General features: G+C 44.1%; 1 protein-coding gene across 1 annotated transcript; it reads right to left on the reverse strand.

Moving 5' to 3' along the window:
* Positions 1 to 11,359: 11,359 nt before the first annotated feature.
* On the reverse strand, positions 11,360 to 15,393 carry TOB1 (transducer of ERBB2, 1). Its single transcript, XM_082860036.1, has 2 exons — positions 15,129 to 15,393; positions 11,360 to 13,278 (listed from the first exon to the last, which is right to left on the reverse strand). Exon 2 carries the CDS (start codon positions 13,133 to 13,135, stop codon positions 12,101 to 12,103), a length of 1,035 nt encoding a protein of 344 aa, XP_082716162.1. The 5' UTR covers positions 13,136 to 13,278; positions 15,129 to 15,393; the 3' UTR covers positions 11,360 to 12,100.
* Positions 15,394 to 16,294: the final 901 nt, after the last annotated feature.

Below are 16,294 nucleotides of genomic sequence, written 5' to 3' on the forward strand. Positions count from 1 at the left end.
AAATAAAGTTCTTGATGGCCTTTCTCAATATCCCAGATTTCCTAAAGAGGTACACAGATGAGTACACACACACCAAGACCCAACAGTTGTGGCACTCAGGGGAAGATGAGTTTACCAAACTTTTAGCTAAGTATGACAGAGAGGGGCTGCTGATGGCAGGGAGACAGTAGGGGCTCCAGGTCAAATCCTCTCACGGCATGGCACAGTGCCCACGACAATTGGGAAAGTGCTCTCACTAGTGGGCCAGGTGATCCCCAGCTCTTCAGAGACGTCTGTGGAAGTGCTGAATAAAGGGCTAAGAACTAATTTGTTTGTTATGGTCGTTGCTGTCAGAATTGAATTGCATAAGACTTTAAAAAGAGGCACCAGATGTTTTAGGCCTTAAGGCCCCCAAATTCCCCTGGTATACAGGGTGAGTGGCCGTGAGGAAAGGCCAGAGTCATGGCAGAGCATGGGCTCTTGAGTCAAACTACCTGGGCTCAAATACTGGCTCTGTGACTTTGGCTAAGTTAACCTCTCGTGCCTCAGTATCTTCATCTATAAAATGGAATAATAATGGTTTTCATAGTGCCTCTCCAGCAGTAGTCAGCCCTGGGCCTGATTGCTCCAGCTGGTTGGGAATAATTGCTGTTGCACGTTCCCACCTGTGGCTGGAAAGAACCAGGAGATGAGAACAGGCCTCTCTCCTCAAATCTGCTCTTGGACAGCAAAGTAAGAACAGATGCAGTCTCCTTTGCTGACAAAGGAAGAGTCCAGGATAAAGGTAGCCAGAAAGGAGAGAAGCGAGAGGAAGGGAAAGAGAGGCACACACTCTGGGTCGGGTGGTTGGAAGCAAGCGGAGACAAGTGGAGTAATGAGGTAGAGACGGTTCGTACCTCCAAGTGTAGAGCTGAGTTCTTTCTTTTAAATTTTTATTTTATTATATTTTTATTTTTGGCTGTGTTGGGTCTTCGTTGCTGCATGCGGGCTTTCTCTAGTTGCAGCGAGCGGGCACTGCTCTTCGTTGCGGCGCGTGGGCTTATTGCGGTGGCTTCTCTTGTTGTGGAGCATGGGCTCTAGGTGCGCAGGCTTCAGTAGTTGTGGCACACGGGCTCAGTAAGTAGTTGTGGCGCGAGGGCTCAGTAGTTGTGGCGCACAGGCTTAGTTGCTCCGCGGCATGTGGGATCTTCCTAGAGCAGGGCTCAAACCCATGTCCCCTGAGTTGGCAACTGCGCCACCAGGGAAGTCCCTGGAGCTGAGTTCTTACCCTTTATTTCAAGCACCACTCCCCATCTCAATGCACCGAAAAGGCCAACAGAATAAAAGGGGAAACAGCCTCAGAGTTTTGGTGTGACCAGTAACTCAGACTCATAGTAATCCTCTCAGTCATCACAACCAACAATTTCACCCTGTGACCCTAATAAGAGGAAAAGCTGGTGTTCGTGGATGAGCAGAATGCAGCTTCAGTGAGACTTCCACAGATGGCAACCCATCCCCATCTCAGGCCTCATGGAAGATACCCACTCTTTACCACCTAGACGCCCTGATGTCAGGTTTAATAATTTTCATTACTAATAGCCTGCAGCACCTAATATGCGCTCAACATACACTACCTCATTGAATATTTACACACCTGTGGTGTGTATGTTATTCACCTCCATTTAATATTCTCTCCATTTCAGAGGTGATGAAACTGAGGCTCAGAGAGATTGAATAATTTGCCTAAGGCCCCTGGCCAAGCAGGAATCCAAGCTCAGGTTGGTCTATGTGACTCCAAAGCCCATGTATTTAACCACATGTATAAGATATTCCACCACAGATTCAAGAACAGTGAAGTACAGTTTTCTCGTTTGCTTCCTCCTTTCTCCCTGCTGATCCACCAGGAAGTTTCACTGCGTAGAATTCTTATGAAGAGGCATGTTTAAGGCCAGCGGGGACCTCCCCTAAATATGCTGATCACATGCCCTTAAGGCTAACCACAGGCCGAGAGACAGAAAGAGATGGGGATGCAAGCCCCTCTCACAGGAGAGTCGAGAGGTCAGGTTTATCCCCGTGGGGAAGAGGATTACGCTCAATGCTTCTTATCCCTTACACGGTCCTCACACTCAATGTAACAAGCAGGCTTTCTCAGATAAGAAATCTGAGGCTGAATAAGTTTAACGGGGCACAGCTACACGGGGGTGAGTTTGCGATTCCATTCGAAGTCTGACCCCAAGGCCCATACTCTTTTCCTGTACAGAGTTACCAGGAAGTTACCAATTTTACTCGGAGGCTTAATGAAACCCCTACACTGCTATAGAACATTCTTGCTCAGTTCTTAGCAGTTACTAAGGAGTCTGGAGACAAACTCGTGGTGCCTAGACCTCTATCCCTACTGGTGAAGTTGGGGTGAGACAGGGACCAGACACTGATGTTTTCTGTTCCAATGCAAGATCCGCGTTTCATAAAGAACAGCGATGCTCTCTGAACAGTCCCAGGTCACGTGAAGGGGCTTGGCCAGCCTGTGGCAGTATTTTCAGTAGATGACAGAGTGCTCAGCCGCAAGGGAAGCTTAGAGGAGACTCTAGAAAAGCATTGCTCAGGGAAAGTGACCCAGGGGAAAAGGTATTTGTGGCTGTCAATTTCTCGCTTAGAGGTTACAAAGCTTCCCTGCCAAAGTCCTTTTTTCGATTTATGCTCAAACTGGAAGATATTATAAGCATCGAAAAAGCCAAACTGGAAAGCCGAACAGCTGAGCTCTGAAAAGATAGTAACCTTGGCCAGAAGTAGAATGTGGTGATGGGTACCGCAAGTGGGAGTGAGCTGTGGGTGTCTGAATTTCTGCAGTGAACACACACACACAGATTCCACCGGCACCGACTTCTGGAAGGGCACCATCTGCTGTGAACTCTGATAATTACAAAAACAGAAAGAGGTTTTGTCTCTAAAGGTAGGAAAACAAATGAGATGACCCCTAGAGGGAGCTTCTAGCCTGAGGAGGTTTTTAAGATAAGCATTTAAACTGAAACTGGGATAGGAACTGGAGGTGCCCCTCCTGTACTTCCCCTCCCTCACTACCACTACTTCTTCCTTGGAATTCTTCCCTGACCTCCTCATCCCACCCCTGGGTCTCATGAATAAAGAAATTCTAAACCACCTCTCTTTCACAATATTTCTGTTCAGAGCTTGGAGCAATGAAAAAAAAATTACAATGTCCCAAGTCAAAGGCAGCTTTTCCTGGGAGTGATGGACTGGAAGCAGGAACAGATTTCCTCTGCTTTTTTTTTTTTTCCTAAGAGTTATAGCACTAAGTCTCCCACTGTGGACACGTCAGACGAAGAAAAAGAACCAGGACCAAGTTTTTCCTCCACGGCAGCTGGGAATTTGAGAGAGCCCATGCTTCCCCAGGTGACCCATTCTTCATAACTTGATTACTCCTCCGCAGTCTAGAACCCCTCGTGTGGACATGATCTCTCCCTTTCTTTGTTCATACCTCCATATTCTCCTGTGTATGATTATTTCGGTGTGTGTTATCGTTTGCTAGAGTGTAAGCCATTGGAAAGGTCCTAAAGGTTTATATACGTCATCACCAGCTCCTAACCTAGTAGATGGTCAATAAATGTGTTAAGGGGGTGAACACAGGGGCTGTTGTAAATGCTACCTCACTTTGTTTGATACAATTTAGGGACTTGAATGGAATCTGACCCTCGAGTCAACCTGACCATTTTGCTATCATAAGGACTAGTAAAGCCCAGGACCAAAGACTTCAGGTGCGTGAAATGTCTCGAGTTACTTCTCAGAGAATCTGAGCACCCAGACAGCAGTAGGAAGTGGGTACATAAAACTAGCCCATGACCTGCAAACTCCTATAACCCACTCCCCATGGTGTTTCTGCAGCATATTTCCCTTTCCTAACCGTGCCGGGCAAAGGCTGCTATTAACACAATTTTGGGGTTGCTGAGCAAACGACCACCTACAGGGCCAGGCTAGGTGTGTGGGGAGGGAAATGACACAAAGTGCAGTTTATAGATACTGTCTCCTATGTAATCAGGTGTGGTTCTTTCATAAAGCCTTCCTACGGAGGTCAAAGGAGCAGTGCAATGGTTAAGGATCGTGGACTTTGGAAACAGAATCCCACGATGCAAATCCTGACTCTACTGGGGGTAAGTATGTCACCAACCCTGCTTCCCTCTGTACATGAGGGAAACAGCATAACCTTCCGAGGCTTCTTGTGAAATTTAAGTGAGCTAAAATGTACAAATGCTTAGAACAGTATTTTGCACACAGTGCGCACTGCGAAATGTTGACGGTTATTATTGAGCTTCCGAGGCTGGTTATTGCCTCTGGACTCCACAAGACTTTTGATAATACTAAAATCATCGTCATTCAGATAGATAGCATGTAAGATACTGGTGCAGCTACCTACCCACTGTCAAAGCCTGGAAGAAAACTCATACTCATCGGGAAAGTGTGGTGTGCCTGGACTAGGAAACTTGTCCTGTGTCTCCAAACTTCTGCAAAGCATCCAACAGGGGAAACGATCTCCAGGATGAGTTCCACGGCTCACACACACAGGCTCCCTCCTCTACCCTTCTTTCACCTTTCCCACACGTGAAGGAAGGGCAGATAGAGGAGACATACCCTAATCTCCTTTCTACCTGCTACCAGACTCTTCTCCTCTGGTAGAGGCTCTTGGGGAGATAAGGTCTTACCTTTGTCTCTCTATTGCTTTTATACAAAACCCGAAAAGTTCTTTGAACTTTCGTGGCTCGGATGATAAACAAGAGTCTCCTTCCAAAAAAACATTTCTTCCTAAATTACAAAAAAAAAAAAAAAGTTTCCTGCCTTTCTTCCAATCTATTTTCCAACCTATTGTAGGATTCAAAAAGATGCAACTTCTCCAGGCAAAAACCCTTTATAGCCTTGTGAAAACCGCGTTGTTCTCAAAGTCTTTAGTTAAAGGGCCTCTGGTGACACCTCAGTTTCTAGAAAGGCTGCCCAGGGATTGCAACTATCTTAAGCATTGGATTGAAATGGTTTAGGGATCCCCATCATGTTTCCTGAAAATAGAAAGGAGTGAGCAGAAAGTAAGTCACAAAGACTCTATAGAGCTTTAAAATGAATTGGGACTTCCCTGGCAGTCCTGTGGTTAAGACTCCACGCTTCCACTGCAGGGGGGGGCGCGGGATCGATCCCCGGTTCAGCGGTGTGGCCAAAAAAAAATGAATGGCAGGTAGTTTACAAAACAAGGAGTGTTCTTTTTTAAGAAAAGAGTTCTGAGGTCAGCAGGCAGATCTGGATTATCAGTGAACAGATATGATCATTACAAAACAAATCAAAATCCAGCCTTCATCCTCACTAGAAATGAAGCCATGGATGGTGGAAGGGTGGCCAGGAAAAGCCATCTGAAAGGAGTACCTGCATTTAGTTCAAAACAGAAAAAGGAACTGTGCCTAGAACTACTGAACCCGTGTCACAGGGCATCTGGACTCTGAATTAAAAGAGACAGTTTTAGGGTCCTATGATTCCACTTCTTAAACCACACTCATAGAAGGAGTATCCAGTGTTCATGTCTATCAGCACCCAGTAGTCATCAGTTTATACCCATCTGCTTGAAACCAAGCTAGGTGGATACCGTGTCTACGCTTGTCCTATTTCTTTCTAGCCTAAAGGAAGTACAAAATTGTTTTGAATTAGAATGTAGTTTGGGGAAATATCACAGCCTAGCTTTCACACTCCAAAGGAGGCTATGGTGTCATATTCTCCCAGCTCTCTCAACAGCACTAAGGAAGGAAGAGAAAAGGAGACTCAGGAGCTGTCAAAGGGCATGTGGAGAACCAGTTTTTAAAAATAGCTGCAACCTGGTGGTTGGGAAAGAAGTTTATGTTTGACTTTCACATTTAGTACCAAAAAAACACATAAAAGCAATGTCTAGCTTATTTTGTAAATGTGGTTTTTCCACAATTATTTTTGAAACACTTGAGGGTATAGACAGAAGGGATGCGACCCACAGTATATGCCAAGGTTTGTCTAAAAATATTTTACACCTGTTCTCTGTTCTGCACGCTGGTCATATTTTATCAGTGAAGTAAAGTGCTCATAATGCCAGACGAGGAATGTGTTTTTCCTTCCAAGTCCTCAATGTTTTTCCCTCCTGTAAAGCAAACCTCCTTTTCTACCTGCACTAAAATAAAGCTAGAACCATTACCCACATGACACATCTACCACCAGAGCTACATTTCAACTCCTATTCCTGAGCAGTACTGTTTAGGAACAACCATTTCAATACTTTTCACAGCAGTGTGACACTTTAGCAAACATTTTTGGCTGCCCCCAAAAGGAACGTCAACTTGTATACTGGGTTTAAATCAACTTGCTGATTGTATAAAAAAGAATGCTGAAACACTGGTTTCCCTATCAGCGACTTAAAACTAGAAAACAAACTCAGTGGTATTTATTACTGAAACATGAATAGAATAGCTTTTACGATATTACTGTAAAATTTTTATTTAATTCTCTGTTGATGCAAATAATAGACTGGACAACAAAATGTTGACTATAATAAAGACAGTTATGGTCTTCATTTACTTTTTTGATTTCAAAGGGCAACACAACAAATATGGACCTCGTGGCTTCTAGATACTGTAAGCCCCTAAGAACACATTACAATTCTTCATAGCAAGGTGACGGCTTCCTCAAAACTCTGTCAGGAAGTGTACTGATATCACTGTACTTACTTTGCAGATGAAGAAACGGAGCCATCTGAGTCAAATTACTTAATACACTTAAGGAAGGAATTAGACCCATAATTTCCAATAGCCTCCAGACACGAGCTGCTTCCCAATGTTTTTTTTCCAAGGTTTGCCTAATTGTAAGATGATCTCAAAGCTCCACTTACAGACTATATGTATGAAGCACGTGTTCGAAAATAGAAATCTTAAAACTCAAATACTGAGAAATGGTTAGTAGAGGTTTACTATTCACAAGTCAAATACCATTACTGACAAGACTTTTAGCCTAATCTAAACCTCCAAAAGCCCATCTAGTGGTTCAGCAATATTTGGTCCAATCAAATTCTAACTAACCCAAAATCAAAATAGTAGGCACTTAGTATAACAAGATTTAATCCATATAGAAACTACAGAAATTCTTCTGAGCTTTTTTTTTTAAATTAATTGATTTTTTTAAATTTATTTTATTTTTGGCTGTGTTGGGTCTTCGTTGCTGTGCGGGCTTTCTCTAGTTGTGGTGAGCGGGGGCTACTCTTCGGTGAGGTGCACGGGCTTCTCATTGCGGTGGTTTCTCTTGTTGCAGAGCACGGGCTCTAGGCGCGCAGGCTTCAGTAGTTGTGGCTCGTGGGCTCTAGAGCGCAGGCTCAGTAGTTGTGGCGCACGGGCTTGGCTGCTCCGCGGCATGTGGGATCTTTCCGGACCAGGGATCGAACCCATGTCCCCTGGCATTGGCAGGCGGATCCTTAACCACTGTTCCACCAGGGGAGTCCCTTCTGAGCTATTTTTAAACTGAGTTTTGTTTATTGTGCAGTTTAAACATGTTCAAAACTAACAGCAACAATAAAGGGAATATAAGTTCATTCATAATAGCACATGCTTCTAAAATGTGACCACTTCTTATTTTAAACCAAAATATATTGATCTTTTTTAAGAAGGTCTTTCAGAATCAGTTGGAAACAAGAGGTCATTTGGTTTCCTTAAAGTTTAAAAATAAAAGCAAAAAGACTAGTTATCACAACATCTATACATATAGAAATCGTGAATTACCAAGGTGTGCCTTAAGATCGTTTTTCAAAGTAACTTAAATCATACGAACTGGAAACACATTGTTGAAGACTGTTTTGATAGTTGACTTGGCCTTTCCTTACATCGTTTATCAACAGCACAGGTAAGGAACGTGTGTGAAAATAGCTCCAGGAGGTCAAGGTTTACAATTTTACTTAGAAGTGATAGGGCCCCTGAATCTACAGCTCTTACTCAATCTGAAGGAATCACCCAGTGGTTCCAGTATAAGAGAAGTAAGTAATCAACACAGCTGAATTAAGGAAATCAAGAAAATTAGAGCATTCGTAGGACTTAATGATTTCTAAAAACATTTCCAGATAGCCTGTAACTGTAGTTTGTGGCCACTGGAAATACAAAGCATCTCTCTCAAAACATCATGACTGGAGAATGGCTAAGAGCCTCCCACTAGACCCTTCTCGTAACACTCTTGTAGAGAGATTCTACAAGTCATGTGGCTAATACATCAAAAGTGGTCTTATTCCCCTGACTTCAAATTAGAGGAGCGACCAGTTGGAGGGAACAAAGCATAGAACTTAAGACCAAGAACTCTGGAACCAGACTCTCTGAGTTCGAATCCCGACTCTACCACTTACTGGCCATGAAATATCAAGCCGTGTCTCGGCCCTTCTTCTGTAAACTGGGTTAGAACTGTGCATGGCAGATAGTAAATGATATATAAGGATTTAACTGAATGATTTAAAACATTAAAAAAGTACAAGTGTTGTACTAATTTTCCAACTGTATGCACACAGATATTGGTTCTAGGTCCTTTATTCCCTAGGTCCGCCAGGGAATTCCCGGTCCTAGGTCCTTTAAACATGAAGATACATTCCTGTGGGAGTTCCCTGGTGGTCTAGCGGTTAGGATTTGGAAGCCGTGGCCCAGGTTCAGTCCCTGGTCGGGGAACTGAGATCCCACAAGCCGTGTGGCACAGTCAAAAAAATATCTAATAAAAAAATAAAACATAATTAAGAAAAAAACCCAACGATATCTTCCTAATATAACAAAAAAACTGAAAAACTCTGATCTAAAGTGACCTCCTGGGCCAAATGGATTAAAGCATCAGCTGACTGACACACTATAATGGGTTTTATTAAGCAACGGCAATTTTACAAACTTGTCTTCTAATAAGGTTTTTCCCCTCTTATCTGATCTTGTCCTAGAGTACTGTTATCCTGCTTCTGACACATGCATGTATTCTAGGCAAGGAAATATATTGGATATGCCATACCTATGCTATTTTCTGTTTGTGTAGGAAGGTCTCCAACCAGCATTTTACTTCATTAGTTTAAGTTATGTGCAGAAAGAGGTACAGTTGACGCTTGAACAATACGGGCTTGAACTGTGTGGGTCCACTTATATGTGGATTTTTTTCAGTAGCACGTACTATAATACTACATGATCTGTGGTTGGTGGAATCCTCAATGCAGAACCGCAGGTATGGAGGGCTGACTATAAGTTACACATGGATTTTCCGCTGAGCGGAGGGTGGGTGCCCCTCCTAACCTCCGTGCTGTTCAAGGCTCAACTGTACTTTATTTTCTCCGTATGTTACACTGACTTATTTTAAAATAAGTCTTGAAGATTTGTTAGATTAAATCTCTCAGTTAAAATGTGGGTACATATGAGAATGATATTAACACCAATACACATTAGAAAAACACTTTAAATTCAGGGCAACTTTAGTTTCACCTTCAAAAACTAAGAAGTTAATCACAGTAAACAGTGTTATCTTTAAGGAGGCATTTTGACTCGAGGTCTACGTTTGCCATCTAATATAGGTTAAAGTTATTAAAAGGAGATTTAACAATACACCTGATTTTAGAAGATGGGAAACAAAGGGACACCAGGATAGGGCCATTCAGAGGCTGCCACAGTATCTATAGGTCTAGAAGACAAAAAAATGGAAAAACACCTTTAAGATAACTAACATCAAAATTGTAAACTAAAAGTCTCCACACAGAGGGTCAAAAGTGTGACGGCAGTGGGGGAAAAGAGACTTGGGACTAAGGTGTAAACTTTTCTAAGGTTTTCTAAGGGGTGCTAGGAAACCAATCAAGATAAAATTGAGTTAACTTTTTCAGCACCAAACCAACATATGTACCAATATTTAATTTCCCTAAGATTTTTTTTGCCAGTACACACATCCCCAAGATCTGATATTCATACTTACATTAAGCTCAATTATTTAAAATCTGAATATATGTATTAGTGTTCCAGATTGTTACAAATTCTATTATGTATCTATTGGCCAGTTGCCTTTTGATTTTTAGAAAAAGTTAACTTGAGCCTTTCATTTATAAAAAGGCAGTTGTCTTCCAGTTAAGCCTATGATAACATCACCCAAAAGTTTCTAGTAGCAACTAGTGCTTAAAACCATTACTCTGTTCTTAGATCTATTCAAACTTTGTGATCACAAAAGCACATAATTGATAGCATAGGCAGACCAATCTCTGCCAGTTCCAGTCACTACCCCAATACTTCTTCATAACCTCATTCTGTCCACTAAAGGACAAAGGCCTCACCATGGAGCTGACAGAACAGCTTAGCTCTGTTATTTCCAGTGCTTGTTTCCTTAAAACTTTTTATTGTTCTAAACCGAGAGGGTAACAGACAAAAGGCTTTTGTAGACTGGTGTCCAAAAAATTCATTTGAGACCAAATTTATTTCACAAGTAACCCAGACAGTGCTGGTTTCTTACTAAAAAAGCAGAGAAAGTTATGCTTCCAATTCAAGACAATTTTCTCCCCAATACGATGTCAACACTGTATCAATGGACATCTAAACAGTGAAATGACTCATTATTTTAGCTTAAATGTAGTCTCACCCTTCCACCTCATCACTTACAAAAAAAAAAAAAAAAAAAACACTCCATCCTTAATGAGCCACCACAATTTGACAGATTATGACTAATCTTTGACGTCCCAAACCAGCAGGTTGGCTATCTGCTTGCAAAAACAAAACCAACCCAAAAACTGTGCGTCAACTTTTTTGCTAGGAAAATGCACACAAATACTAATATAAATACCTGTCCAATCTTGAATAGATTTTAATCATCAATTCTCCAGCTACCTACAATGACTAAACTCAGTGTTAAGGATTAGTAAAAACAGACCTAAATCTTCTTTTTAAATAGTTAGGTCAGCTGCTTCGTCAAGCAAGTTTTCTGAGCTATTCCTCTCCCATGCAGAAATAGAAAACTGATCCAATGGTTTCCTTCTCCATATACATTTCAAATAAATCCTCTCAGTTTACATGAGTGAATTTCATTTTATCACCTGACTCTGTCTTAGATGTCAGCATGACACATTTTAATAGGGTTGACTCGCCTTAGCATACCACCCCTATAGTGGGGAGACAAGATGTGGACGAACAGAGTTAGTTGCTGAACACAATAAAGCCGTCCTAAGCAGGCTTTAGGACAACTCTTTACGTGGCAAACTACTATCTGTGCACTAGTGGAGCGACAGCTTTCCATTATTCCCTTGTGATTCAATGAGTCAGATCTTCCTGCCTTATCAGCATTTACAACATCATAATTCCAGAATTGGATCTTTGGCAAAGGCTTAAAAACAAAGACCACAATAAACATTTTTAATTTTAAAGAATTTTAATACAAACTTAATATAAACTATTTCAGTCCCTCTTAACATGTAAGACACTGACTCAAAATACTTTTATACCGTTTTTTTCAAGTATTGCACAATATAGGTACAAAATTAATATTTACGATTACATTTTCTTCCATAATATATAGCAAAAATCTTTAAACCTTTAACAGAAAATACATTTTTTTGAAAAAGCAAATATTCGTACATTTTCATTCCACCACTAAAGGAATATCCTGTACACAATTTAGAAGAGGTGATGTCTTTAAGATGGATAATTTACAATTTCAGTAAAAAAAATACAACATGAAGCTGCTGCTGTCACAGGTCACTGTAGTAAAAAGATATAAATGCAATACCATGTCGTAGAAACAATATATATATCCTCTGGTATTTTACAAACTTTGTACTAAATTAAATTATACAATTAGAAAAGACCAATAAACCCACTTATTAGTGCCAATTTTTTATATATAAAAAAAAAATCAGCCATGTCCTTGCTATATCTTAAATACTGTAAGAGGCCATATCTGAGAGTATACTTTAAAATATACAGTCAGTATAAAATAACTTTGTGCTTGGTTGGCAATGAAAAATGATGCATGTTTTATTTTTGTAACCAAGCTTGAATGTATCCTTACTATAAGCTTAAAAAAAAAATCTCAAGGAGGTTATAAAAAAAAAAACATCCCCCTTGGGTCCGAGCATTTTAACTTGTACAATACATCTTTTCTTTTTTTAGTTAGCCATAACAGGCTGGAATTGCTGGTTAGAATACTGCATGTTATTCAAGCTAAAATTCAAGCCATCTACAAAAGACTTCTCGTTGAGGCCTCCGTAGGCCGCAAACACATCAAAGGCATTACTGTACTGGAGAGGACTGAGGTTAAGGGGGCTGTCACCTGGGAACATTCCACTGGTACTACTACCTTGACCCTGCATATTAGGAAAAATAAATTCCTTGGCGTTAGGAGAAAGAGCGGAGGTTTTCTGCTGTTGCTGCTGCTGCGGTGGTGGTGACGGCGGTGGCTGGGATGGCTGTTGCTGTGGCCGTGGCTTCTGCTGGCTACCCAGGCCGAGCCCATACAGAGAGTGCACTGAGGAAGAGATGGCTTTCTGCTTCAAGAGGTCATTCACATTCAAGCCGAGGTTGATAGGAGAAGTACGTGCAACCTTGTTGCTTCGGCCACTGTTCTTCATTTTGGTAGAGCCGAACTTGGTGGCAGCAAAAGTGGCAGTGGTAAAGGTTAAAGGCTGAGTGGACCGGGGCATGAAGGTAGGGCTTACAGCAGCAGAGTGACCAAAGGGAGGAGATGGAGAGCTGGACACTGATGAGGCTGGGTCACTTATGGGCATAAAAACCTGGGCCTCTGGGTTAAAGCTGTTTTTGATCTCCTTATCCAACTCACATCCATTTTCATTATTATCATCCACATAAAGCACCTTCACTGGTCCCTTTTCACCAATTTGGTAGGAAACCTCAAATGGGTCGATCCAAACACTAAGATCCTGCGGCAGATTGCCGCGAACATCATCAATGTCCAAACCACTCTCTTTGGATGCTTGTTCAATCACTGGGTCCACCTTCTCCCCTACGTGTATACATCTAAACCCTGATCCTTTGTATGGCTTTTCAGGATACCAGTGCCCTTCATATTTCTTCTTAAGAAGTCTTTCGAGCTCTTCACCAAAAATGTTGACACGTCTCCTGGGAAGCTTATTGTACAGATATGAAATAATAAAATTTAGTGCTACTTGGATTTCAAGCTGCATAGCTGCTATGCCACAAAATTAGGTTTGTGTTTCAACTCCCCCCCCAAGACACACACAAAAGTGTTCAGTTTGTGGCAGAGAAACAAATTTTCATTCAAAGTGCTGGTATTAGTAGATATCCTTCACCTTGAGTGGTCTTGTTCCTTAAAACAAACAAAACAAAAGGAGACATGTCCACATAAGATAAATGTTAAGTCTCACAACCTTTTTTTTTACCCCCAGAGTAATTTCACTTTTGAAAAAGTCTAATAGGCTAGAAAGTCTGAAAAATATAATCAGCACAAAATATAGGAACTTAAAATCGAAAATTATTTACTGAAGATCCAAATCTCAAGGTAAAACACGATTTTCAGTTAAAACAACATTAAAAAAAACCCTATTATTTACTTTCTGTTTCTGAATAGAGTTCTAAGAGGAAAAATATTCCCAGAATATACAGCATATTTCTTCTTTTTCTTCCTGCAGTTCTCAAAAGAATATTTATTGGAAACTAAACTCAGCATACCTATCTATATACATACACACATATAATATATACATATATATATGCTAGTTTTAGAAGTTGGTCATACTCCTATTCATCAACTTAGAAGTGAATTCTGTATTTCAGTTCATTTTGGATACATACTGCTTAAATCTTCTTCATCATTAAACATCTCAAAATTTGAGAAGTTAGGAAAATTATTTTAATTTCCAAAGCACATGATAGTAAAGTTAAAGGAATTAAATACAAAATGAATTGCCATCCTAGCGAACAACAATTATGAACCACATTATCCTACACAGTTGCTGTTTTAAATATACTAAGGGCACATAATGTAACACTCGAGCTTCTCTATGCTTTTCTTTTCAATGTGTATTTTTCTAAATCTGAAAATACCTCTTGGGTATCAAGTATAACATAAGAAACAATTAATTTCAAACTTTATTGATTATTCTGTTTAAAGGGCAGGGTTTCTGAGTTTTATTCTGATTTTCAAAGCCACCTCCCTCCCTCATGGTAAGAGAACAGCCGGGGAGGCATGTACGATAAGGTCGACCTTTAAACGTTTGCTGGATCAGCACTGGGTGGGGATAAGAAAAGACCAAGGGCAAACAAGATATTTGCAGATCTATTTGTACACTGAGGTTGATTTAAAAGGACATTTAAAAAAATCAAGTTGGTATTAATCCATCTGTCTCATTTTCCATATTCGTGGTGACAAAGGGAAAAGAATCCCCGGCTTCCCCCAAACTACACTTTCCAAGCCGAAAGCCCGAGTGCTGGCAAAGGCAGCTGATTAAGCCAAAATGCTTGAAGGTGCAGTCGAGCGAAATTCAGACTCGGCGTAAGGTAGTTTCAAAGCAACGCCTTAAAGACAGGAGCGTGAAGAATTACATAAACAGCCAGTTGGGTCTCATTAGATTTCTGCTCACAGCCCTCGGAGCCTAAGCAAGTCTCCTCCCCCAAGGAGGAGGTGGAGGAAGGCCACGAGAAATGGAAAAGCAACCACTCGGGGCCCGGGGGCCGGACACCGGGCGGGTCGCGCCGCCGGCCGCACCGGGTCAGCCGCTCCCCTCCCCCCGCCGTAACCCGACCTGCCGCTCCCTGCACCCCCCGCGCCCCGAGGCTCCTGGGACCCAGCCAGAGCCCGGGGAGCACCGGATCCCCGGCACCATTTTCGGGCCCGGCGGCCACCGGCCCCGAGGACCCCAGCGTTCCCCTCGAGCTAGCCGCTGCTCCCGGGCGCCCCAATCCCCGATTCCCGTCAACTCGACCCCGGCCGCCCTTCCCTGGTCACCCGGCCCGGCTGAGCCCGACGCGCCGGCCGGCCCCACCTGCGGCCCCCGGGCGCGCCAGGGCCCCTCGGAGCCTCCTCAGGCCGGGTGTCGGGAGCGGCTCCCCTCCGCGCCCGGGCCTTGACGCCTCCGTTCCGAGCCCCGAAGGCCCAGGGCTCTACGCCGCTGCAGCCCCTCCTCCTCCTGACCCCGCCCGCCGCCCCTCGATACTTACGGGTTGCTAACACCACAGACCCGGCCGCTGGGCGGACAAGGGGCGGCAGGGCGGGGGCACGGGAGGGTAGGCGGCTGCAAGCTGGCCGGGCCGAGGGCACGCCGACGCCGCCGCGCGGAGGTTGCGGAGGACGAGGGCCTCAGGAGCTCGCCCCTTCTGGCTCGGAGTGGCGAGGACGGGATCAGGCGAGCGCGCTCACTTCTCCACACAACCCGGTGCCCGGCCCAGCGTCCCCGTAGTGCGCGTAGTCCGCGCCGGGCCAGAGCTTCGCTCTTTCTGCCGCGGCGCGCGCCCCGCCTCTCATTTTATAGTCTCCTCCCCGCCCCCATCCCCTCCCGTAGGGATGCGCGCGCCCGCCCCGCGTCCCACAGCTCCGGGCGGTGTCACCATTCCCCGCCCTCACACCCTGCAACGGAGACCCTGGCCGGCTGGCTCCGCCCCTGCCCTGCCCCCGGACGCCATTGGCCAGGTCCCGCCGGCCCATGTCCTGACGGGCGGCGGAGGGCCGGGTGGACAAGGCCACACCTCTCGGGCTGCAGGGTGGCCAATGAGCCGATGATCTGGAGTCACTGTGGGCGGGATTAAGAGAAGGTTTGGAAAGGGATTGGGGGAGAGACTTGCCAGTGAGGGCTACAGAGTGGGTTGGGAAGGCTGACTCAGTCTAGGCAGAGAGCGCCGGGGAGAAAGGGGGAGGGGAGTGAAGCTGGGGGCGAAGCGGCTGGGGAAAAAGGGGAGGAGAGCCCAAGACCCCAAGAGGGAGGGGGGAATTTACAAAGAACGTCTCACCCGAGTGGGACTGTGGCTGGGGAAAATCCCACTCGTGGACGAGTTACCAAATCGGCCTCCAGTGCACCCAGGAGAGCCTAGAAAAAGGGCGAACTGTGACGGGGACTCGTGTACCCGATTAATTGAATATTAATCACCTCAAGGGCCTAGGCCAACTGCCATCCAGAGCGGGGGGGGGGGGCAACCGCAGAACCCAGAGCTGCCGTGCCAGGCTGGGGGTGGGGAAGAGGCCACCTGGCCACACCTCCCGCCCAGGTGAACTGCCTCCGCTTCCCACATCAGACCTCCCCGTGCGACCCGGCAGCAACTCGGACGTGGGGGGTGGCTTGAGACTTAAGAAGAATCACATTTTATTCCGAATGTCCCAATCCAGGCCTCCA

This window comes from Leucopleurus acutus (genome assembly GCF_964270905.1).
Source record: "Leucopleurus acutus genome assembly, chromosome: 19".
Lineage (NCBI taxonomy): Eukaryota > Metazoa > Chordata > Mammalia > Artiodactyla > Delphinidae > Leucopleurus > Leucopleurus acutus.